Source organism: Amphibalanus amphitrite, unplaced genomic scaffold (assembly GCF_019059575.1).
Source record: "Amphibalanus amphitrite isolate SeventyFive unplaced genomic scaffold, NRLGWU_Aamphi_draft 000116F_arrow, whole genome shotgun sequence".
In the NCBI taxonomy this organism is placed as follows: domain Eukaryota; kingdom Metazoa; phylum Arthropoda; class Thecostraca; order Balanomorpha; family Balanidae; genus Amphibalanus; species Amphibalanus amphitrite.
The window spans coordinates 279977-305014 of record NW_024881611.1 but is presented as its reverse complement, the minus strand read 5'-3'; the positions used below and the strand labels follow the sequence as shown (position 1 = coordinate 305014).

The 25038-nt window shown below is 53.1% G+C and overlaps 1 protein-coding gene across 1 annotated transcript; it reads left to right on the top strand.

Annotated features, from left to right (window-relative positions):
- The first annotated feature begins 623 nt into the window (after window positions 1–623).
- LOC122381212 (SET and MYND domain-containing protein 5-like) lies at window positions 624–25038 on the top strand. The gene is made up of 10 exons (XM_043365129.1): window positions 624–916; window positions 14944–15031; window positions 17399–17526; window positions 19727–19847; window positions 20209–20330; window positions 20813–20921; window positions 21237–21365; window positions 22210–22387; window positions 22589–22811; window positions 23840–25038. The coding sequence occupies exons 2-10, from the start codon at window positions 14945–14947 to the stop codon at window positions 23961–23963; spliced, it is 1221 nt and encodes a 406-aa protein (XP_043221064.1). The 5' UTR covers window positions 624–916; window position 14944; the 3' UTR covers window positions 23964–25038.

Genomic DNA, 25038 nt, shown 5'->3' with positions numbered 1-25038 from the left:
TGAATTTTTCAGGAAATTTGCATGTGACTGGTTATTTTACGCTTCTTGTATCTATGACCATGCCCCAAAAACACTTGAAATGTGCCGGGCTTAACGTGTGTCTACAATTTTTTAGGGCCTGTTCCAGCGCCTCCAGTAGAAATTCTTGACTGGAGGCTCTACCAGAGGTTTCACTGGAGGCGCTGGAACGCAATCTGGAGATTTCTGGAGATTGGCATCGCAGATACCAAAAGAATGACGATTGTTCACTCTTGAAACGCAAAATTTCTTTTTAATTTTATTAAGAAAGATTAACAAAATTATAGCAATGTAATTTTATTTACATTCAAGTTGTAAAACAATCAGTCAAAAGTCCTTTGTTTACATTCATGGTTGTCACATGTGCGCCATAATTGTAGACCAGAGCCTCCAGAGAAATTTGAACCTCTCAACTCTCTGGAGGCTACTGGAGGTTTCTGGAGCTTTGGCGAGAGCTTTCTGGAGCTTTCTGGAGGCGCTGGAACGCTCTCTGGAGGATTCTAGAGCTTTCTGGAGGTTTCTGGAGGTTTCTGGAGGCGCTGGAACAGGCCCATAATTAGTACTATCATTTTTCAAGTAAATGACGCAGCAAATACAGTTGTTGCGCGTAACAAAAATATCCACATGGGGATGATTGCAAAATTGTGCCTTTTGGGAGATTTAGGCTATCGAGAAATATAATTATTGCTAACGGATTTAGGTGTTGCCAGGCACCTATATAGAGCGCTATGTTTTTGACTAATATCCGCGAAGATATAAGTATTGATGGCATTTGATTTGTTTTAAACGTAACTAGACCAAGACAGGGCGCAACAGTGTGACGCCTTCTTCACGACTACCCACTTATTTCAATTTTGATTTGATTTGTATGCTGAGGGTAACTCAAATTCAAATTGAGGTAAGTAGGGTAGGTAGCAATGTAAGGTGAAGATAGTGTAATGGACTGTGGCATTGAGAAATTTATGCTGGATGCCTGTTGTCCGTGAGACACTCTTGCACTGAAATTTGGCACATGCAATTTTGCGCTGAAATTTCTGCAGGATTTGTGCCAAAAATTGTGTGCCTCTTCACTATTTGTGCCATAATTTAGCCACTTCAACTTGCATAAAGCACATGTGCACTGTGCACACCTACGGATCAAGGCTATTATATCAACCAGGGTGCTGTTTGGCAGCCAGCTAGCTCGCTAGCCCGCCCACACGTACGTGCAAGTTGCCCCGGCAACGGGCTATTGACTTGACCAATGAAAAGCGTGCTACGGGGGGCACAGGTATATGAAAAATCACAGTGATGTTGCACTTTCTTTGCTTCTCATTGGTCAATAGCCCGTTGCCGAAGCGGCTGCTGATCAAGGCCCAGACAGAGCGTTCCGGGGCTTTGGACGCCTTCCCATTTTGGAGCATCTGAATAAGTTTTTTTACTTCCATGGAAACCCGGGCCTCAATATGCTTAGCGCACTGTAGCATCGTGCCGTGAAACAAAACAGGAGCCGGAAGTTCCTGAGCCACATAAATCGGTGGAGGAGTGCGTTCGAGACTGGCGGGAGCAAGCGAGGGCCGGGCAGCAGAGCAGCACATGCTCCGGCACATCAGCCTCTTCTCGGCGCATGGCGCAGAGGGCGCTCGGGCACCGCTTGTCTGGGCACTGCTGGCACGCCGCGGAGTGGAGACAGCCGATTTGGTGCACGTACTGAGCGAGCGGCCCAAGTGGCCAGCCCTCATCTGGATCTGGTGCAGCGAAACGGCGTCCTCTTGGTCCTCTCCGGGGAAAGGGAGCGGTGGCGTGCTCCCGAGGATTGGCTTGAATAGTGACTCGGACCAATTGTCGCGCCATTGATCCGAGTCCACACAATGAACCGCCCTGGTCAGCGAGGGGGCGGTTGAGGGCAGGGCGGCCGCTTGTTTCGCCAGGTCATCCGCGCTCTCATTCCCCTCGATACCGCAGTGCGCAGGAACCCACTGCAGTATTACTTAACGACGCTTGGCGACGTTCAGCAATGTCTTCCATACCTATCTCCACACCAAGTGACTCACTTGGGCGGCTGTTCCTCCGCTGGGTAGACTCAGGGCGGCTCGCCAGTTCGAGCACGCGACGACCGGGGCTGGGACGTCTCGTCCCGAAACCTCTCCAGAGTCGGCCGCAGGGCGAAACTGCTGCTAGATTGACAACTTAAAGGAAATAGTTCACTTTCACGAAATTATTTTTTTTTGCAACGATTTATTATTTTTTATGTTCAAAATAATCAGCAAAGAAAATAAAACCTTTTTATAACAAAATATTTTTTTTCTATATTTTGATATAGGAAGAACTTTTCAGTTTCTGTAAGGCACACGCGATCCAGTATGATAAGAGCATGGGTCCCGAAAATTCTTCAGAAACAGAGAAATTATCGCAGCCACCGGCATTTGGGCGATCTGCTCGATCTGATAATGTTCCCCTGAATGTCCTAATTGATCAGTACGAGAATTTCTCTACAGTTCTCGTCCCCGCAGGGGGCTGACCGTGGTCAGAGCTGCTGCTTAACCGGGGTCATCTGGCCCCGGCTTTGCGGCGGCTGTGACTTCGGCCAGTAAGGGGAGTAGCGCCCCCTCGGCCCCAGCTTGACGCGCGTTTGACCTGGACTTGCCTTGCTTACTGGATGGATTGTCTGCAGGATTGGCCCCGCAGGGGGTTGGCAGCGGCCTGGGTTGCTGTTGGACTGGGTTCCTTGGGCCCTTGCCCCGCGGCGGCCCTGGCCTCGGCCAGCAAGGGGAGTAGCGCCCCCTCGGCCCCAGCTTGACCCATGCTTGCTTGCGACTTGCTTTGATTGCTGGATGGACAGATGGTACGGTCCGACTTTTCTTGGTTTCCGTGGTTTTGTTTCTCTTGAGCACCTTTTGTTTGCTTTTGCTTTGCTTCTCACCGGATGTCCGCGTTTCGTTCGATCACAGCTTTCTGATTTCTTCCCCCTTTTTCGTTTTTTTTTTGCACCCGCAGGAACACAGCCGAGTTGGGCTAGTGTAAGGGGAGTGGCGTCCCCTCGGGTACCAGCCGGTTTTACTAGGCTAGGCGAGCCGACCCGTACCCCAGGACAACGGGATCCTGGAGGTTGAGCCCCCCACCGTGCGGAGCCAGTCGCGGTGGCTGGGCAACACGCCTCTTTGGCCCTGAGTTCTGTAAGGGCGGGACACTCAGTGGGGCGCCGCACTTGAGGAGCCATTCCCAGTCGTGACGCCGCCGGGGGTGGTGTCGGAGAGGTGTCGCCGGCGGGGTTCGGGCACTTGTGCTCGTCCTCCGTCGGTGGGACTGATCTGTCGCTGCCCCTGGCGGTGACTCGGCTAGGCGTCAAGGGAGGAGGCGGTATCCGACCGTGGGGGGTGGTGAGTCTCTCTCTCCCCCGCGGAAGGTGCCGCCAAGTCCCGTACAGTCAGCTCGGCCGTCCTAGGCCTTGTAGCGGCGCCGTTGCGGAGCGTCGGCGGCCGAGCTGGCGGAGACCAACTCTTTCACATGGATAACTTGACCGATCCCCCTTCCCCCCAGTCCAATCCCTCGGCCTCGGCCGATCCTCGCCCGTTGGCCTCGGCCGACAGGCGAACGGTGCTCGACAAAGGTCCACGATCTCCTAAGATCCTTATCTTCCGGAGCGCAGACAGGGAGCTGAGCTCTCTGTCGCCCTTCCAGCGGAAAGATGGCTGCGACCGGTTTGGTTCAATCGCTCGTTGTGACCGGATGCGTGATGGCGCGCTGGAGGTCGAGTTCAGGAAAAGCGAGGAGGCGGCGAAAGCGTTGGACGCTACTCGCTTCGTGTTCTCCGAGGGACGGGCATCCGGCCGGAGGCTCGTCTCCATCCCGCTTACAGTGGAACCTCACCGATCTAAGAACTCCTCACGAGGGGTCATTAACTGTTTCGATCTGAGGGGAGTGAGCGACGAGGACATTGCGGACGGGCTCGCCGATTTCGGCGTGACAGCGGCTCGCCGCATCATGACGAAGAGAGGCACGGTCTCGACCAACAACATCATTCTGACGTTTGACTCGACTGACTTGCCGAGTGAGATTCGTGTGGGCTACGTGAAGGTTCGCGTGCGGCCTTTCGTCCCAGCGCCCATGCGCTGCTTCCGCTGCCAACGTTTCGGCCACACAAAGGACAACTGCCGAGGAAGACCCACGTGCTCCAAGTGTGCTTCGCAGGACCACACTGACGAAACCTGTGACTCGGAGACCCCCCGATGCGTCAACTGCGGAGAGGGGCAGACGCCGCACTCCGCGTATGATAGGTCTTGCCCTGCATACGTCAAGGAGAAAGAGATCATGACCATCAAGGCTACCAGAAATTTGTCTTTCAAAGAGGCCCGGGAGGTGTACAACCAGAGTCACCCGAAGACCTCGTATGCCCAGAAGGTGAGAGTCACAAACTCTACCGATGCCTCCCAGATGAGTGTAGCACAGCTCGTGCAGCTTCTCAAACGATTCGGCCTCACCGTCGTAGCCACTGGTGACTCAGCGGACACCACGGCGCCTCGTGCGCCGCCGAGCAACACAGAGCAGGCTGCTCTAGAGTCAGTGTGGGGTCCACCCAGTCCCGCTCCAGCCGCGAACGGTGATGGAGACGGCTGGGCCGTCGTCCAGCGCCGACAGGGTGGTCGGCGCCCCCCGGCGCAGGGTAAGGCGCCACCCACCCCGCCCCGCCCCCGACCGCCCACGGCGGTGCAGGAGGCGCTGCGGCGGGGGGAGGAGGAGAGGAAGGCACGCGAGGCGAGGAGGGCTCGCCTCGTCCAGAAGGCCCTCGAGGCTAAGGAAGCCTCGTCTGCCGACTCCGCCTCCGGGAGTGCCAAAGCGGCTGTTGCCGCTGACACCCCGGAGACACCCGAGGCGGGGACTCGGCCCATCATGGGTCCCCCGCCGCCTCCTCCACCTCCGCAGCGGCGGCCACCACCGCCGCTGCCAGAGACGCCTGTGTCGAGGACACAGGCCGCCGCCTCGACATCCCCGTCGGGGCGGCAACAGACCTCCGCGGCTCCAGGGCGCCTCGCCAAGCGGCAGACGCCCCCGAGCTGGTCACCCTCGGAGGGTGACGCCCCCCGGGCGAAAAAGCCCCAGCAGGGCTCGAGCCACGCCCGATCTGCCTCTGCTGAAGGGAGGCTACACCGAGAGGGCTCGGGGCATCCCCGTATCCGTTACGGGGGGAGCGCCTCCTCGGAGTTAGAGGACCTAGTCTAGTCTTTCAGTCTAGTCATTTCCTCTTTTATCCTTTTATCTTTTTCGCGCTATTGCGCTTTTTTACCAGGTGCATTTCTCTCGGTGCTTTTTACCTTTTTTTGTGGTCAGTCAGGTATCTGTGTGCGCCTTTGCCTCATGTTATACGCGCCCTTTTTGCGCCTTTTTAACCACGCCTTTTATTCTACAGTGGAACTGTAGAGGCCTCCGGGCCAACTACCAGGACCTACAGTCTCTTATCCGTTGGCGCACACCCCTTATTTTAGGTCTCCAGGAGACCAAGCTAGCGCCAAACGTTACCTTTGCCATCAAGGGCTACTCTGTTTTTAGAAGAGACCTGGACACCCCTACCATTGCCCATGGAGGTGTGCTTCTGGCGGTTCACCACAGCGTACCTGCTCGCCAGGTGCCGCTGCAGACTCCCCTGCAGGCGGTGGCCGCCAGAGTTGATTTCAACCACCGGGAACTGACAGTGTGCTCTTTATACCTACCACCAGGTATAGCGCTCCCGGTGGTTGAGCTGCATCGACTTGTCGATGAGCTTCCACCTCCGGTCCTGGTAGTCGGCGATTTTAATGCCCATAGCCTGGCGTGGGGATGCGACACGACTGGCACTCGTGGTCGACTTTTAGAATCTTTTATCCGCGATGAGGCGCTGTGTATTTTAAATACAGGACAGCGCACCCATTTTACAACACCCTCCGGTCAAACATCGGCTCTGGACCTGAGCTTAGTCAGTCCGCGGCTAGCTCAGCTTTTTACCTGGTCCGTCCATGACGACCCACTCGGGAGCGACCACTTCCCAGTGTGGCTGGAGCACCAGGAGTCCCCAGTGTCAGGCAACCGTCCACCTAGGTGGAATGTTCGGAAGGCCGACTGGGGCGAATTCCAGGCCGCCGTAGAGGCCACGGTTTTATCCAGAGCCGACGCCTCTGTGATGTCTACAGATGATTTTACATGTTTACTCATTGACTCCGCAAACGGGTGCATACCCAAGACGTCGAGTCAGCCTCGTCGTCCTCCGGTCCCGTGGTGGACCAAGGAATGCGGAGATGCGATTCGTGCCAGGAAGCGCGCTTTTAGAAAGTTTGACCGGAGTAGTACTACTGAGAACCTCATCGCTTTTAAGAAAGCGCGGGCTTTTGCCCGTCGCGTTTTAAAAGAGGCAAAGGCTGTTTCATGGCGCACGTACGTGAGTTCCTTAAACCGTTTTACTCCTACGACCCAGATATGGGCACGCATGAAGCGCATTGAAGGCCGGTTCAGCTCTGTTCCGCTTCCGGTTTTAAGAGTGAACAACACGGACATATCCCACCCTTTAGACGTCGCAGAGACGATAGGCCGTGCACTCTATCAGCGCTGCCGAGGAGAGCCGTCCTCACGACCTGCACCAGCCGCCGTGGACTTCAGCACAGCTGAAAATTTGATGTACAATGAGCCTTTCTCTATGGCTGAGCTCACGTCTGCCATCAGCTCGTTGCGCAGCGTCTCAGAAGGTCCGGATGCTGTCCACAACGACATGCTCCGTCATCTCCCAGCAGTTGCCCTCGAGGCGCTGCTAGCAACTTTCAATTCGCTTTGGGAGACTGGCACTTTCCCTGAGACCTGGCGGGAAGCCACTATCATTCCTATCTTGAAGGCTGGCAAGTCGGGACATGACCCTCTCCACTATCGGCCCATCTCTCTCACATCATCGCTTTCAAAGCTGATGGAGAAGATGGTCAATGTGCGTCTTAGCTGGTTTTTGGAACATCACGGTGTTTTTACAAACGCCCAGTGCGGTTTTAGAAAGCACCGCAGCCCTGTTGACCACATTTTAGCCCTTGACACCGAGATACGCACCTGTTTTACTGAAAAGAAGCACCTTGGAGCACTGTTCTTTGATATTGAGGCGGCCTATGATACAGTCTTACGACACAGCATACTTTCCAAAGTATATAAGTACGGCATACGCGGCCGGATGGGCCTCTTTATCAATAATTTTTTATCGGGTCGTCGGTTTAAAGTCCGAGTTGGCAGTGATTTCTCGAGCAGTTTTACCCAGGAGAACGGAGTTCCCCAGGGTGGGGTGCTTAGTGTGGCGTTGTTCGCGGTGGCAATCAATGACATCGTCGACGACCTCCCGGTTTCCATCGGGAGATCGCTTTTTGTCGACGATTTTGCCATCTGGTTTGCTGCTTCAAGCGCTCGACACGCGGCTAGACAGCTGCAGCTCGCCGTAACACGTTTGGAGAGGTGGAGCGGTAAGAATGGTCTTCGTTTTTCCACAGCGAAGACCGTGGCAATGCACTTTTGCCGCCGACGTTGTGACGACCTAGCTTTGGGAATCAAGCTCTACGGACAGGTGATTCCCACTCGGCCGGTGGCGAAGTTTCTTGGGATTTATTTTGACAGTCGCTTGACGTATAAGGAACATTTTAGAACGCTTCGGGAACGGTGTTTTAAATCCCTGAACGTTTTAAAATGTGTTGCTCGCACATCTTATGGGGCGGACCGCAGGACCCTTCTTCTCCTGTACCGATCGATAGTTCGGTCGAAGCTGGATTACGCTTCTTTTGTGTACGATTCAGCGAGCCAATCCAGCAAAAAGGTCCTCGACGCAGTCCATCATGCTGCAATCCGTGTCGCCACCGGAGCATTCCGCACCTCGCCCAGCAGCAGCCTTCTTGCTGAGGCGCACGAGCCGCCTCTATCCCTACGCCGCCAGATGCTTGGCATGCGCTATGCGCTGAAACTGCGTCAGTTCCCGACGCATCCGACGTATCCGTACGTCTTCTCCACCTACTATACTCGACTTGACAGAGCGCGACAATCGCTCTGCTTTGGAGCGCGCATGAGAGGTCTCTTCTCCGCAGCCAACATAGGTTTACGTGTCGTACGACGTAGCTGGGGTACGTCCTCTCCGCCTTGGAAACACGCAAAACCTCAAGTAGATCTCTCACTCTCCGAAGTTAAGAAGGATGACTTGCTGCCTTGTGAGGCGCGAGTCAGGGCCTTGCAACACATCGTCTCGTACGATGGTTTTAACACCGTTTTTACAGACGGATCAAAAACACCTGAGGGAGTGGGATGTGCTTTTATCGCAGGTCGCGATACCCGCTCATTCTCTCTACCTTCTTTTGCCTCGGTGTTTTCATCTGAGCTAGTCGCCATCGAGAAGGCTCTGTGTTTTATCGAGGTGTCGGACGGCCTTTCTTACTTGATTTTATCGGACTCCCTAAGTAGCCTTTTGGCGTTACGGAGTTTTAATCCAGTTGACCCGATCGTTCAAGACATTTTAGCTCGACTTCAGTCAGTGGAACAATCGGGAAAATTTGTTCAGTTCTGCTGGATTCCCAGCCACGTCGGCATACACGGCAACGAGCTGGCAGATGCGGCCGCGAGGCGCGCGGCCGCAGCCTCCTGCACTCGACGTCTGCCATTGCCGGCGCGTGACCTTTATTCGGCTGTGCGATCTTTCATTCTCTCTGAGTGGCAGGCAGAGTGGAGCCTACGTGGAGGCGGAAAGCTCCGTGAGGTGAAGCCGACTTTGGAGCCATGGAGGTCTTGCTTGCAAGACAACCGGTCCAACGAGGTGATCTTGTGCAGGCTCCGAATCGGCCATACATATGCCACGCATGGCCACCTCCTCCGCGGAGACGAGCAGGCCATTTGCAACGGTTGTTCCGCGCCTCTTACCGTCGCTCACGTGCTCTTATCTTGTCCACTTTTAGAACCAGACCGGACGCGCTACCTCGGCCGCATCGCTCCGGGTACCACTGTCCGCCACCTGCTGGGTGACGAGTCACCCTGGGTTTTATCTGGCAACATCTTTTCCTTTATCCGTGCAGTCAAATTCCAAGCGATTTACTCGACCTGACCCAAATCCTCTCTAGTCTCCTTGTCTAGTCAGTTGTCTATTACGACGCTTTTGCGTTGTTTTATTTTACCCTGTCTTTTTTTATAAAGTCTTCTACTTTCTAGTCTTGATATCTAGAAAGTTTCTTCTTTTGAAACACTTGTTTTACTAGCGCGACGTTATGGGCGCAAAATGACCTTTGCAGTCGACGCGCCCTAAAGCCCCAATAAACAACAAAAAATCTACAGTTCTCGTAGATAATTTCTCTAGTTTCTGAAGAATTTTCGGGACCCATGCTCTTTTCATACTGGATGGAAATATATGCAAGGCACACATCCTCAACGCAAGACACCTTTTTCGGGACGAGAAATAGAATATCTTTGCCTAGGGTGATCGTTGGGCTGTAAAAGCTCCTGATCTATGCTCGTCTCAGCCCAAGCTACGGAACTGCTATTCCAGTTCAAAACCCATGTTAAAAAGTGAACTATTTCCTTTAACAAGTGTGCTGACAAAATTCGGTGACCGTCCTTGGCCCAAAAAAAAAAAATGTGGCCGGCGCCGCCCTGTGCCGAAAAATTCCGCCACCGACATGCGCTGAATTCGGCGCATGCGAAGTTACGCCGGACGTGCGCTGAAATTTTGGGCGCAGTCCCGCCACTATGCCGGACATATTCGGCATAACATGTGTTTTTCCAGTCTGGCTTGAGATGAGCACCAATGATATATCATGCTACATCAGGTAGGTGCCTATTTCGGAGACAAGCTATCGTTGCAGCGCTTTTGCCAGACTAGAAAAACGCACGTTATGCCGAACATGTCCGGCGTAATGGTAGGATTGCGCTGAAAATTACTTTGCTTGTCTGGCATAACTTCGCACGTCCCGAATTCAGCGCATGGACACGCTGGCCAATCTAGCAGCAGATTCGTCCTGCGGATGGCTCTGGAGAGGCACAGGATGAGCCGTCCCCTGCCCCTGTCGTCGCATGCTCGGACTCACGAGCCGCTGTGAATCTACTGGGCGGAGGAGCGGCCGCCCAAGCGAGGCCTTCACCCTCGGCATGGAGATGGGTATGGGACAGGGATGCGGAGCCGTGGAAATTTCTGACGGCTCCGGCTCCGGCTCCTGAGAAAAAAATCGGCTCCGGCTCCGGCTCCGGCTCCGGGTGAAATGTCATGGCGGCTCCGGCTCCAAGTAAAATAATCCGGCTCCGGCGGCTCCGGCTTCTACTCAGTACATCCCCTATGCGATCAATTAAATACGGGTGGAAGAAAAAAGGCGATGGGATTGGTACACGTTGCTTCTGTATTTGTATAACAAGGCTTTTTTGAATACCAGATTGTTTTACGCCTTGTACTGTCAAACCGAACTAGGTAAATAATTGTTTCCTCTTAAGAAAAGAAGTCGGAGTCGCCCCCTTTTTTGACGGCTCCGGCTCCGGCTCCGGCTCCGGGCTATATTGTTTCACGGCTCCGGCTCCGGCTCCGGGCAAAATATGCCGGCTCTGGCGGCTCCGGCTCCGGCTCTGCAATCTGCATCCCTGGTATGAGAGCTTGTTGAACATTGACGGGCGTCACGAAGTAATCCCTGCAGTGATTTCCTGCCCATTGCGGGATCGGGGGGCATGAGAGCGCGAACCACCTGGCGAAACAAGCAGTCGCCCTGCCCTCGGGGCTCGGACGCCTGCTCGCTGACCCGGGTGGTTCATTGTGCTGCCTTGCGTCAATAGGTACAATCGGGGGCAGATTGATGTTCCACCACTCCCTACCCATCGGGCGATCCCATGGCTCAGCACTGGCTGCTGCCAGTGTTCCCTGCCCTCAGCACTGCCTGCCAGTGCCAGTGCTGCCAGTGCTGCCAATGGCGCTCAGCCAGTGATGAGCCATGGGAGCCCGATAGGTAGGGAGTGGTGGAACATCAAACTGCCCCCGAGTGTACGTACAACTGGTCCGAGTCACTATTCAAGCCACTCTTCGGCAGTGCTTCGGCAGCACACTGCCGCTCCCCATCCCCGTTGAGGACCGAGAGGGCGCCGTGTCGGTGCACCAATGAGGGCGGGCCACTGGGGCCGCTCGCTTCAGTACCTGCACCGAATCGGCCGTTACCCCTCCGCGGCGTGTCAGCAGTGCCCAGACAAACGGTGCTCCGTGGCGCTCTGCGCCGTGTGCTAAGAAGAGGCTGATGTGCCGGAGCAGGTGATGCTCTGCTGCGCGGCCCTCACTGGCGCTCGCCTGCCTCGAACATTCCGCTCCGCCGATTTTTGAGACTCCAAAACTTCCGGCCCGGGCCTTGTTTCACGGCACGACGCTGCAGTGCGCTACGCATATTGTGGTGTTGGGTTTCCGTGGAAACATCATCTAACTCGGACGCTCAAACGTGGGAGCAATATATCTAGTATACCCTGCGTGGGAGAGCGTCAAGGCCCCGGAACGCTCTGTCAGGTTGATATAGCCTTGTTCGTTAGATTTACACGTGTGATTAATGTAAAAAACAACTTAATTTTGGCGCAAATATGCACCCAACCTTTGGCGCAAATTATAGAGAAATTTCAACGAAAAATTGCTTACGCTGAATTTCGGCGCATCAGGGTCTCACGGGCGTCCGGCGTAGTGTTTGGATGTTTTCTAGGCTGGCACTTCGGTTCAATGAGAGAGATAAGCCTGACAGAACAGGATGGTGGTATGTGACACCAACTTTTGTGCCCTGTGCTGGGACATTGATCGCAGGTTTTAATCCCACTAATGGCAAGAAATTGCCGTGTGTTTTACCGATTTTCGGATTATTTTTTTAGATTGCAGGTTCAAAACTCACTTGTGGAATGCACTGGCGGTCCCAGGGGGGGGGGCCACGGGGGCCATGGCCCCCCCTTTGGTGCTGAAAGGTGGGGCCATACTATCTTTTGGCCCCACCTTTCAGATCGAACACAAGTCCTAGAAAAACTTTTTGTATGTTTCATTTTCTTTCTTGTGCCATCAAAGGACGTAAATTTCACTCATGAGTGGGCTCAGTTTCGTATTCTGTCAATTTGGTAGTCAGCGTCGCTGGCACCGGTTCACGAGTATGGCCGCATCTTACATGGAATATCAGCGTGGGTTTACTTGAGGCTCTCGTAGGCCCAGCAATGGCTGGCATGAGACCTCTTCGGCAGTGGCGGGTGGCCCTGCCAAAGGAGCGTGGCTCTAAGACACTAAAGTAAGACCTCATGGGTTGGTGCTGTGCACCTCAGAAGCCCGGTGGTGACGCCGTATGCCGGCTTGGTTTCTTAAGGATTAGCGTGGGATCTCCGGGGCCTGCATAGAGTTTGCATTAGCTAGTATGTAATTCCAGAGGCCTGTATGTAATGTGTACACAGTGGCGGTCGCGGGGGCATCAGGGCCATGCCCCCCCCCAGGCACATAAAGGGGGCCATCATATCATTTGCCCCCCCCCCCCCTCAAGCAACCGATGGGCCCCCATAGGTGTATGGGACCCTGGCCCTGATTCGATCGTCACGAGGCTAAAAAAAACACGCCCACACCGGTCTTTGAGCGTCCAACACTGACCTCTGAGGGAACTTCAGTGGCGGTCAAGCGCCCACGTTGACCGCTAAGAGCCCACATCGACCTCTGAGGCCCCACATCTGACCTATGAGGACCCCTTACCGGCCTCAGGGGCCCCAACCGGCGTCTGAGGGTCTCACACCGGTCTCTAGTGGCCTTATTGCTGTCTCTGGTGTCCCAAGACGAACATTTAGGTGCCAATGAGGGCCCCGCATTGGCTGCTGAAGACCCGATGCTGGCCTCTAAGGGCCTGCATTGGCCTCTGAGGAGGGCTCATCTTGGCCTTTGAGGGCCCTCTGCTGGCCTCTGCCTCTGGGTTCCAACGACGGCTCGTTCCGGTCTTTTAGGGCCCCACGCTGACCTCTGAGGGCCCCATGTTGGCCTGTAATGAGTAGGACCCACATAAGCCTCCGAGAGCCCAACTCGGTCTCTGATGGTCTCAAACTACTGGCCTTTGCAGTTTGCAGGCCCTGTACTGGTCTCCGAGGGCCCTAAACTGGCCTCTAAAAACATACATGGGTGGGCTTCTGAAGATCACAGGGCTCACGCAGACTCCTGCACAGCCGTACGTTGGTCCTGATCGAGATTACTTTACGTCCTGATGGTCCCACGCAGATTCCCTCATATTTCGACGTCGGGACCCCATGAGCCGGTGTGGGTCGTGGGGCTGGCAGAGACTGATGAAGTCCTTAGGGCTCCGCTCAGGGCCATTCTTTTTAGCAGTAGGACTATAAGGCAGGTTGAGTGAGCCCCAATAGAGCCGTTGCGAGGCCCCGCGCGAGTCGTGCGCGGCCCTCAGATGCCAATTTTGGAAACCAGGAAGTAGGAACCTGTGGGGCCGGGGGTCTCCAGAGGTCGGTGTACCTATTCTCTCCCGCCGCCAAACAGCTATATGGGTAAATGTCATAGTCTGAAAATGATCTCTGGGTTTCACATGCTTGTTCAAAGCAAGAGGTATCCGTACTTTTCCGAATTGTTTTATTGTGGTAAGGTCATGAATCCGCGTGCCCGACCTTCCAGTATATGCTACACCGATCCGTCGCCATGGTGCAGTGGCCCGACCGGTGGAAACACCGTGGGACGGGAAATGGAACTGGTGCTTTTGCCTTAAATTAAGCTTAAAGATTTCACGCAAGAATGAGGTGGATGAAGCATAAGTAATGCCAACTGCGCGGCGCCTTGTGGACGTAAAAAAGTAGCCGATCACCCCCCCCCCCCCCGGTGACTGATCAATGTTATGTCCCGCGAGTGTGACTTTGGCCCCCCCTTTTGCGAGCGGCTGCGACCGCCAGTGGTGGAATGGGATGACCAATGACCATGTTTTAAGTTTTAACCCGCGCAGTGGGGTCTGTTCATAACGCGACCTGTTGGGGGGGGACTATTTTTTGCCCCCCCCCCTCGTATCTCCGACACTACTGCACGGATCCGCAAAATTCGAACGGCGTTCGAAAACCCGGTTAAATTCGTTGAAAAAATCACTTTCATTGACCTCGGGGTCACCGATGACGTCACAGATCAGGTCAAAGATAAAATGTTTTGCCGGTCACGAGTCTTCTAGGAAATGCGCTATAACATCGAGTAAAACGCATGTTATCGAAAATCAGCGATATGGCTTCAGTTGCCTTGTACATATGTTGCTCTTAGAGGTCACTGATAATGCCAGGTCAGGTCACAGGTCAGGTCACAGCCGTCACAGGTCAGGTCACCAAGGGTCAGCACATGAAACCAATTTTACTAGGGCTGTGTGATGCATGTTTTATGGCCAATTTTTCATTTCAAACTCAATGGTGTTGGTTATAAGACCATCAGGAACGGTTTAGGTCACTTTCTGGTGAAGGTCAGGTCAATGACAGGTCAAAAAAGGTCAAATTTCAAAGTTGATATTTTTGCATAACATGGGTATTAATTCGATGCAGCTCGTCACGGCAAGTCTAATGGTGGTCTTTGTTTTGCGCTACGTGGTCTATTATTGCTAAAAATTGATTTTGAAAATCTGATGATGTCATCAATTTTGAAGTTTTTTTTTCGTTATAACTTGGCCAAAAAAAGAGGTACCTATTGATCTAAAATTTGGTATGTGAATAGAAGTCGGTAAGGGCTATCACATATGTTCCGGGTTTTTTTAACATGGGACTTTTTTTGCATTTTTTGGCAAATATATTTTTTTAAATGATTTTGGGGGTTAGAATTTAAAAAAAAATCAAAATTCCGAGATATCAGTTTTTTAGCCCTGGTAATTCTACACCTTTCATGTCCCAAACGTTTTTCTATATCTTCATAGCTTCAAACTTTTTTTTAGCACTTATGTATGTGTCAACAAGTGAACCTTAGTGATGCAAACATTTTTTTTCCAGAATGGCATCATCTATGAACATAGCAGGAAATCAAAATGAAGAATCTGCTATCAGCGGTGTGGAGGTCCGCAACATTGATGACAGCATTGTAAGTGTTGTTGGACATAGTTCCTTGCATAGTTCCTTGTTGCTTCATTCTTCTGCTTTTCTGCACATTAAATGTTACAGTAGTTTATAAGCTCCTTGCTACCTTACCACAAAATATCCTATTTTAACCCGCGCCCGGCTGGGGGTCCTGGATTTCCACGCCCTGCTAGGGGGGGGGGGTGTTTGAACACCCCCCCCCCTTGTAACTCGGCTCCTGGGCCACGTAGCGATACGCGGAAGGCGGCGTTCGAAAGAGCGTCAAAAATAATGACGAAATCACTTCGGTCAATTTTTTGGTCAGGTCAAAGGTCAGGTCACCAGAGGTCATTGAAGGCAAAATTTCGCCGATTTCCAGGTCGAATGGCGAAAATTTCCAAGAAGCCAACGCATAACTCGGGAACCAATAGAGCTACAGCGCCGCGGAAAAGCGCATTCGATAGCCCTATTAACGCCCTTTCTGAGTAATTCTCTCAGATTTGACCTAACGTCAACGGTTTTGCCTGCAGGGGGCAAAAACTGCAAAAATAGCCGATTTTTTCGGAAACAGTTTTTCTTCAATAACTTTTGACCCAAGCCCTGTACGAGCTTACTTTTACCGGCATCGTGTTCCTCTCGTCAAGACGCATCGAATGAACTATAACTTGACCTTGAAAGGTCAACTTGAAAATTTGACCTCAGGTCAAGGTCATGACCTGACCGGAAAGGGTCATGTTGCATATCAGTCGATCCGTATCGTCGAGCTGAACACATCTAAGGCGTTTTCATCGCTCTAGCATGCCTCTATCAAAAGTTATTTGCGAAAAACTGTTAGATGCCATTCGTGACCTAAGATGACCTCAGGGCATAAACAAGGGTCACGGACACCATTTTCATGTTCAGTGTGTCTAAACCACTTGTAATTCGGTGTTTGGGAGTGTTTATTATGTCTTTCATCCAAAAGAGGCGCATTTCAATTTTCTCCCATTGACTTATAATGGGGAGGTCGCAAAGTTGACCTGACCTTAGGTCATCGATATCAAAATTCTGAGATATACATTTTGTACATGCTATTGCTCTTAGCAATCGCTGAAAGTTTCAAAGCGATCGGTCACTCGGTGTAGCTATGACAGACATTGAAACTTTTTATGAGGTGAGGTCACTTCAAGTGACCTGGTGACCTGACCTTGAATGACCTTGGTCTGAAATTTTCACAACATCCCGTTTTTGAGATATTCGCGAAAAACCACAAGGGGGGGTGTTCAAACACACACCCCCCCCCCCCCCCAGCAGGGCGCGGGTTAAGTGGCGTGTATCTTACACGTCTCTGACTAGACTGGAATAGGCAATTTCCCAGCAGTCCACTAGACCTGCTCTGACAGTCATGGCCCAGACACCAACGAAACCCACTGAGACGGCCAGCTGCCCCCTAATTCCATTGAGAAGGTGTGCTGCCAACCAAACCCACAAAGACAGACTGTTTTGGTGAGTTCAGTGGCACTGCAGGGAGCTGCTAAGTAAAGCCCCAGCGCCCATTGCGCTGTGGCGATGGACTGTCGGGCGGGGACGAGGGACCAACTGGTTGAGACTGATAGCAAGCTGTTGGGACGAGTGACCAGTACCACTTACCAGCAGGCTGGGACAGGGGACTGAGTGTTGAGACGAGGGAACAGCTGGTTGAAATGAGCGACCGGTGTGCGGAGACAGTGACATGCCCCTGAACCGGCGGACTGGGACAAATGACCGGCAGATGATCGCAGTCTCCGCTCCGTCCCGGGCAGCACAAGGCGGCTCCGCATCGTTTTCCCGCGCTCTCTCAAAGCAGTCGCTTCCACAGAGTTGGCCGGCAAATTCCCCCATGATGTCCTTCATTGTGGCCGGCGACTTCTGTATCCCCCAGGGGGGGGGGGGGGGGTCCTGTGGGGCAGAAACTCAACAGGTGATGTTACGCTTTGCGGGAAAAGCATCCGCCACCCAGAAAAGCATCACTACTGTCCCCCAGTGTTATTAACCCGCGCCGTGCTGGGTACGGGGGCGTTTTAGGCTCTCTCTCTCTCTCTCTCTCTCTCTCTCTCTCTCTCTCTCTCTCTCTCTCTCTCTCTCTCTCTCTCTCTCTCTCTCTCTCTCTCTTTCTCTCTCTCTCTCTCTCTCTCTCTCTCTCTCTCTCTCTCTCTCTCTCTCTCTCTCTCTCTCTCTCTCTCTCTCTCTCTCTCTCTCTCTCTCCCCCTCACTCTCTCACTCTCACTCACTCTCTCTCTCAGTCTCTCTCACTCTCTCTCACTCTCTCTCACTCTCTCTCTCTCTCTCCGTCGGCCTTTCTTTGTTCAATTTTTTTCTCATTTATATCTTGTTTGTGCTGCGTGTATGTCTCCATCCGCTTTTCTGCCTCCAGGGGAAGGGCCTGTTTGCCACCCGTGATTTCAAGGCGGGTGACGTCATCTTCGAGGAGCGACCATTGGTTTGCTGCCAGTTCCTCTGGAATGCGGCCTATGGCTATCTGGCGTGCGACTTTTGCATGAGGTGAGCACAAGTAACATACAGTGTAATACGGGATTGAAACATGGGTAACCCACAGGCCCACATTGGTGTGTGCCCAGCCCAGGCCCTCGAATGAATTACCTGACAAAGCTGTTTCAGCAACATTTGTGGATAACCTCTGGGTAGCCGTAATCAGTGCCAAGCTACAGTGGTACAATCCCGACCTTTGCTGTTCCTCACAGCTCTGCAGTGCAGTACGCATGCCGAACACCGAAAAGACCCGTCTTACCTGGGCCAAAAACATAGAGCTTATACTTTTAAGAGCGATATTGTAAGCTTACACATTGGACAGGTGTATCAGGGTGTATCGCATCAGAGGCGGGATTGGAGATTCCCAGACTAACATCCTAGTCTTACTTTGGGCCAATATTCAAAAGAAGGAGCTGTATTTAACCCTCGCCCGTATAGGGGGGGGGGGTCGAACGGACCCCCCCCCCCCATGGTTTTTCGCGAATAACTCGCGTAAAAAGCGACTGATCGCGACGAAACTTTCAGTACCCTCGCGTTCATCAATTTCACACCTACCCTGAAAATTTCATGACCCTGACCCAAATGACCTTTGACCTGTGACTTTTCGAGACCATGTTTGGCTGGAATCGCGATTCGGCGTATGTCGGCTCGCTTTAGCCGCGCGTTTGCAGTCTTTTCGTGGTTTCAAGCGTTCAAACATGTGATATGATGTTGCTCTCATGCATTAGGGTGGGTGTCAAGGTCACCTGAAGGTCAGGTCAGGTCATTGACCTTTGATGACCTCGGTTCACTTTTTCGAGTTTTACATGTTTCTAGGCCAGTTTTTGGAGCTGAATTCGAATTTAGCAACCATATGAACATTTACGAAGTAGTTTTGGTGCCTTCGTAACATGTTACGAAGCTGTCAGAGGCGGTTGCCACCTACTACGAATACCCTTACTGGTTGACCTGACCTGACCTGACCCGACCTGGCCTAAATACATGAAGACATCATCTGTGATCAAAACTAACATGATATTCGTGATCAGCACCCCGAAAAACCCCATAGCAGCCACACTTTACGACGTTCTAACAGGTCCCGATTTTCCCGCCTTTGGGGTCATTGACCTGACCTGCAAGGTCAACCAATGACCTAGGACCTTAAAATTGGGTACCATCGGCTTCCTCTCGTCACGGGCAACACGCTCGTTTTTTCCGCGAAGCTCTAGCTCGATCAGGGGCGAAACGGCAAGGGGGGGGGTCCAACGGACCCCCCCCCCCCCCCCTTATACGTTCGCGGCTGGAAAAACACCAATACGGGCGAGGGTTAAGACGAAGACCGTCCGAATCCGTGGTGTCCTTGCGTTTGAAAATTTGACTTCTATTCGAGTGGCTGCCACGATTTTTTGGTAATTTGAAACCTGACTTTCCTCTTCTCCTTTATTGCTTTTCCATTGACTTCAGGCATAATGCAGCGGCCTTTTTTTAGTAGCTTACGTTGTTTGTAGAACGTTCACAACACTATCCGCTCTACAATGCGGCGTGGGGAACACTGAGTGGATGTCTGAGCTGGGGAACTGTGGAATCCCCTACTGAGCCTTTCCAATTTATACGGTTCATACTACATACAATCTTCTTCCCATCCCCAGTTAGGACCCACTCTGCTTGAGTTTCTCACTTGAAACCGATGAGTTGTTTTGCGAATCACCAGGCTAAATGGACTCGGTATTTGCTATGGTGATGTCAGAAGTCGGATCACAGATATAAGGCGTAATCTGCCGTTGGTATTGCTGGGATTAGGGAAAGCACTAATCGTGCCGTTGAACTCACTGGCAAATTGAATAATAAATGTACGTACCTAATTTGTGTTTTGCAAACAGAAAGGAATGTTTTTACTTGGCATGAATTAGAATAGTGGTTCAGTTTTAACCAGGTTGTGAGTTTTCCACGAAAAATCAGCGAATACTGCCCCATCCTGTCTACGGGGTCGCACTGTTGCTTCTTTCCGTTCCGGCCAAGGAACGTCATGCCTTAGTTCGTAAATACATGCTCCTGCCCCTTCCAATCCTGAATCCGCCCGTCCTTGCTTAAGCTGAATGCTGCAATGTCCGACCGCCTTCCGCTCACATAGCTGAGAGATGTTCCTAGCATCATCAAAACAGGACAAAGTGCGCCAGTGTTGCCTCCCCGTTCGGAGTGTGGCTGCCCCTGAGCGCCGTGGCGCCGCCCGCAGGCCGCTGGAGACGGCGGAGGAGAACGCTCGCCGGCTGACGGGGAACGCCGCGCTGACGCTGCCCCACCCGGAGTGCTGCGAGACCAAGAAAGCCCAGGTGGTCGAGTGCCCCACCTGTGACGTAAGTGCTGTCAACTGACACGAGTTGGACTGAGGAGACGGAGTGCCTTGGCTGCGCCGTCCGGTGGCTGAACGAGCAGTGGGCTTACAGGTGACTGAGATAACTGACTGCTGAGCTTACAGGTGGATTTGGACTTATGCAGTCAATCGTCATTTCTCACTTTACAATGGATACTGAGTAGCTGGGCGCCTTTGACACCGCTTTTATGGAATGGAGTGTCCTGGACAGGCCAGATACTCCGCTCATTTTTTATGTGCGTTTGTGTACTGTATAGGAGGATTCGGTGCGTGTGCCGCGTCGCCCCGTGTTCTCATATCGCACCAAGTGAGTAACGGACTGTATGTCGGGCGGCGGGCCGCAGGCGAGTTACTGCGGAGAGCCGTGCAGAGACGCCGCCTGGCGCCAGTACCACAAGACGCTGTGCACGCGCTCCTTCACCAGGGACGAGTCGCACCCGCTGGTCAACCTGCAGGAGACCTGGAAGTGAGTGGTTTTTCGGCCCGTGCTCCTATCCAGACAGAGCAGAGGCCCGTCACAATCAGAATACGTTAATGAGTTTGCGGTGGCCTGTGGTCGGAATTCAGCGTCATTCGCTTTTCCTGGGACAGAGTTCAGCGCTGCGTTGGGCCTGCGAGGTCGGAAATGACTGCAGAGTACCCGGCATCGAAAATGAGTGGGTGGTTCTTCGGTTATGTCCCACTGTCGGAACTCGGCGGTGTCTCTAGCGCCCGGGGGAGATCCAGCGCTTAAGTCAGTCCGAGAGGTCAAATTACAGCTATGAATGGGCTCGCCACATTAGGTACTATCAGTCGTTAAAGATTGGTGGTCAAAAGTAGCGTCCGGTTTTCCCAGCTCATTTAATGAGACGATTATTCTCGTCTCCGCTACGCTCGCCGGTAATTTTTCACCCAGCGCGGTGTCAGTTACGGCCATTGACGGTGACTGAGCGTGTGTGCGTGCCCCAGGAAGATGCACTATCCGCCGGAGACAGCCTGTATCATGCTCGTGGCTCGAATGCTGGCCACCGTACGCCAGGCGGAGGACAAGGAGGGCGCCATGAATCTCTTCATGCAGGTAGGAACCGCGCGGCACGCTATTAGGCGCCGCACGGCATCTTTAGCAACTGAGTCATTACCAGTAAATTGGTAGAGGGAGGCGAGTATAGCTCGCCGCTATTTGTAACCGTGATGATTTCCGGGGTGAATATCGTATCAGTGTCTCGTCTATTCGTGCGAGTAATTGTGGTGGCTTCTTTTAATGATGTACCAATGCTGGGACTGGATGTATGGCTATAATTGTCCGCCATTGATGTCCCTCGCCACTGTTTTTCCATTCGTTTTCCACGGCACAGTTACTGCGTAGTCACTAGTTCCGCCATCTCCCCCTCAGTTCTGCCACCGGACGGTGAACGAGGAAGAAGAGATAGCGCACAAGATGCTGGGCGTCCAGTTCTACGAGCAGCTGGAGGTGCTGCGGAAGCTCATGTCGGACGCGCTCTATACACCCGACGTTCACCAGGTGTGTAGACAACTCGAGGACAGGAAGTGAGAGTGCAACGTCGCGGCTGGCATTGGAACCCTTTGATTTGAGGATTCTGGTATTGGTGTGCTGAGTGAGCTTCAGGTATCTAACATAGGCAGCGGAACGGGGAGGGCACCGGGGCACAGTGCCCCCTTTGATTTTGGCATTTTAACATTAGCCCTACATGGAAAGAATACATGGGCGTTGCATGGAAAGAATGGGACCAAAAGTCGACAGTGCCTCCCCCCCCCTTAATTGAAGGTGTTCCGCCGCTACTGGTATCTAATGCAGATATGTGAAGACATTGTTTATATTTTTTTTTTTTTTTTTTTTTTTTGTTGGGTTAGGCCCTTTCGGTCGACAAGACCATTGCAGAGCCGGAAGGATGATAGGAATTAGGGGGAGACATTGGTCTGGGCAGGCACCCTAGAGAGTCGCCGGGGCTGAGCCCGTCCATAGGACAGGCCGACCAGCCCCCCAAGCACTCTCTGCACCCGGCTACGGGGTGCAGCTCCCTCGGGAGCAGCGGTGCCGCTCCAAGGGAGCAGCCCGCATGAGATAAAGTTGCCTGTCCAGCCCGGAAGGGGGTTGTGGCGTGGAGGAGAAGGATTTCAGTATCCTGAGGATAGAAGCACGGATAGGTGTTGATTGTTTATATGCTTGTTGCCTGTATTTTTCGGTGACGAAGGAACCCTATGACTGATCGTTTGAAATAGTTGGGCTGCTTCACGTGTATATATTACAACATATGTGATATTTTTTATTTTCATCGTCGTGTGTCTGTTTTCGTCTCTAACTGTGATGTGCCTCTGTTTTCGGCTGGACGTGTGCTGCACCTCAGTGGCTGACGCCCGAGGGGTTCCGGAGTCTGATAGCGCTGGTGGGGACGAACGGCCAGGGAGTGGGTACCAGCGCCATCTCTGTGTGGGTTCGCAACTGCACCAACCTCGACCTGCCGGCCGAGGAGCACGAGAAGCTCGACCAGGTCATCAACCAGCTCTACGACGACCTTGAGAAGGGTGAGCTGAGAGGTCACTGTCCCTGTGAGCTGACCAGCATAACCATTCAAATCGTAGCCCAACGTGTTATCGTCTCAAGTGCAAACTTATTCACTCATTCGGAGTCAGGCACTCAAGGCTCTGTGATACCTGCCATTTGTGATGACCCCTGGCGAGATCTCCGCTGCATTATCGCCTCTAACCAGGTGTCGTTTGCTCTAGAGGCGGGCTGTTTTCTGAACAACGAGGGCTCGGCGCTGTACCCGCTGCAGTCTTCCTGCAACCACAGCTGTACGCCCAACGCCATGCCCGGCTTCCCGTGCGACAACTTCGACCTGGTCATGTCGGCCACACAAGACATCGCTGCCGGCGAGCAGATTTGCGTTAGCTACCTGGACGAGTGCGCCCTGGAGCGCAGCCGGCACAGCCGCAACAAGATACTCAGGTGAGCCGCGCGCCGCCGGTGAACGCTTGAGTCGCGCGCCGCCGGTGAATGCTCGCTGGAATCGGGGAGGGATCTATAGAAATAGGCAGTGCCTATCCCGATTGATAAATTCAGTTTTAGTGTGTTTCGGGCTCGTCTTTTCTCGGATTTGTCTTTGACATTAATCTAGATTCAAAATGTATTCTGATAATACATAAATAACGTTCTCATATTATCAAGCGTTCCGCTTCGAAGTGTACAGTCCACACCAGAAGTAATGTGTGGTTTCAGTCATGGGTATGTTCTGCTTCTGAAGCTTAGGAACGATTAGCCAGACTACAATGAAACTTTGCATGTAGCTTATATGTATCGTCACCCTTGCAGCTGCAACTTTAGCTATTGACGTCTTCTTTTCGATCACTCCGCATTAAACAATCGCCAGTCAAAGCTGGGCACCCTCTCCGGGCACCATCCCCATCGACCAAGGCCCGGCTGGTGCTTGGCGCCGGGTGCCGGATGGCCGCTGCGCTCGGCGGCGGTGCTGGGTCGCCGCTCTCTGGAATGACCGCTGACTCGTCTTTTTGATCTCGTCTTTGTGTTACCGTCTGGTTAGGCACTGTCAAACTCCCCAATATAACCTTTAACTCTAACTGTCCGTATTCTAACAAAACTAACATGTGAATCCTTTCCGACCAATCCCGTTTGACAGTGCCATAAATTATGAATTGTTCAATGTGTGATCCCAAATTATAATCAATAAACGGAACGGAACGGAAAAAAAAGCCAACCGTTGAGATTGGTAAAACCCTACATTACTTTAGCGGTGGGCTGTACATATTTCCTTTCTTGTAAGTTGTAGTCCGTCTAAGGCAGTGTCTCCTCCTATTCATTCACAGCTGTGGTAATTCCCGGCCCATCTCCGATCATGCGATTCGGCTGTCCTGAGTGTTGGCCGTGAACCTCCCTGACACACTCCCACACTAGCTTACCTATACCACGCCTGCGGTGAACGCGTCTGGTGACGGGTGGCGCCCGTCTCCTCTCCGCAGGGGCAACTACCTGTTCAACTGCCAGTGCGCCCGGTGTCGGTCCGAGGCCGACCAGCCGGACGTCACCAGCGAGGAGGAAATGGATGATGAGGAGGAGGACGAGGACGACGGTCAGGAGTGCTGACGACACGCGAGCGGCGGTGGCCGACGGCACTGCCACCACGGCCGGGCCGCCTGACCGGGCGCTGGGAATAGCACCACACTAGCCTGACCGGGCAACGCCACCGCAGCCGAGACTCGGCAGCCGCAGCCTGAGTGCCGAGCCGCCTGGCTGGGTGTGGGTACTGCCAGTGTTACAGCGGCCGGCTGTCACTGCCTCCATAGTCGACTTCTGACAGGATTGTCAGGAGAGGACTGAGGAATGTCACAACCGGACTGCCACGACACTGCTGTCACTACCCGACCACCAGCTGTTCTGAACTGACCATGCAGGCGGGACGGAGCGGGGCGATAGGCGGTTGACGCTCCGCTGTGCAGCCGCACGGCTCGGGGCTGCCCAATGAACTTCACGGCTGCCTAGGCCTGAAGAGTCGGCGTGTTGCGAGCACACGGCAGGGAGGATGGTTGTGCCGTCAGCCGTGTGTGGGGTGTACTGTGCAGTGAGGCGAGATACCGGCCTAATGCGTATTTCTCGACTGGGGGAACCCAACGATGTGTTGTTCCCCATGTTCTCGCGTGTTGATTCATGGTGCTGTTTGGGGGGGGGGGGTTGCGAAGGGGTATGAACTGCTAAAGCGACAAAGTGGAGTTTGCTTAATCCAGACTGCGGATCCTGTAATGCCGCTCCGTCTTATAAAGTGGGAAGGGCTTGTCTCCCAGGGCGATATGCATTGTTATGTTTGTGAATGCATGTGAATGCGAATACGAGTGGTTTTGAAGATTTGTATGATGTGTAGGCATATGGGATGTGCAAGCACCATTTCGACCCAGCGCCGATAGCTAACTCATTCTCGCATAGTCGTGTATGTGAGAGCTCGCGTTACGCTGGCGCAGCCGCTGCGGTCCCATGTTGCCGTGGTTACCTGTGAGAGGCGGACGGATGTAAGACGACCGGTGCCGCGCGGCGCCAACAGGCTGATTTGGGCCGAAACACAGCGCGGATAGACGGCGAATGTGGCTGTCCTGACCGCCGGGTCGGTCGTCTGGCACCGGGATACTTCTGCTCGCAATATATGTTTGCGTGTATGTACCGCCTGTAA

Coding starts and splice junctions, on each gene's coding strand:
- LOC122381212 (XM_043365129.1), top strand. CDS start 14,945: ATGGCATCATCTATGAACATAGCAGGAAATCAAAATGAAGAATCTGCT. Junction 19,848..20,208: donor TCGAGTGCCCCACCTGTGAC/GTAAGTGCTGTC, acceptor GGCGGGCCGCAG/GCGAGTTACTGCGGAGAGCC. Junction 21,366..22,209: donor ATACACCCGACGTTCACCAG/GTGTGTAGACAA, acceptor GCTGCACCTCAG/TGGCTGACGCCCGAGGGGTT.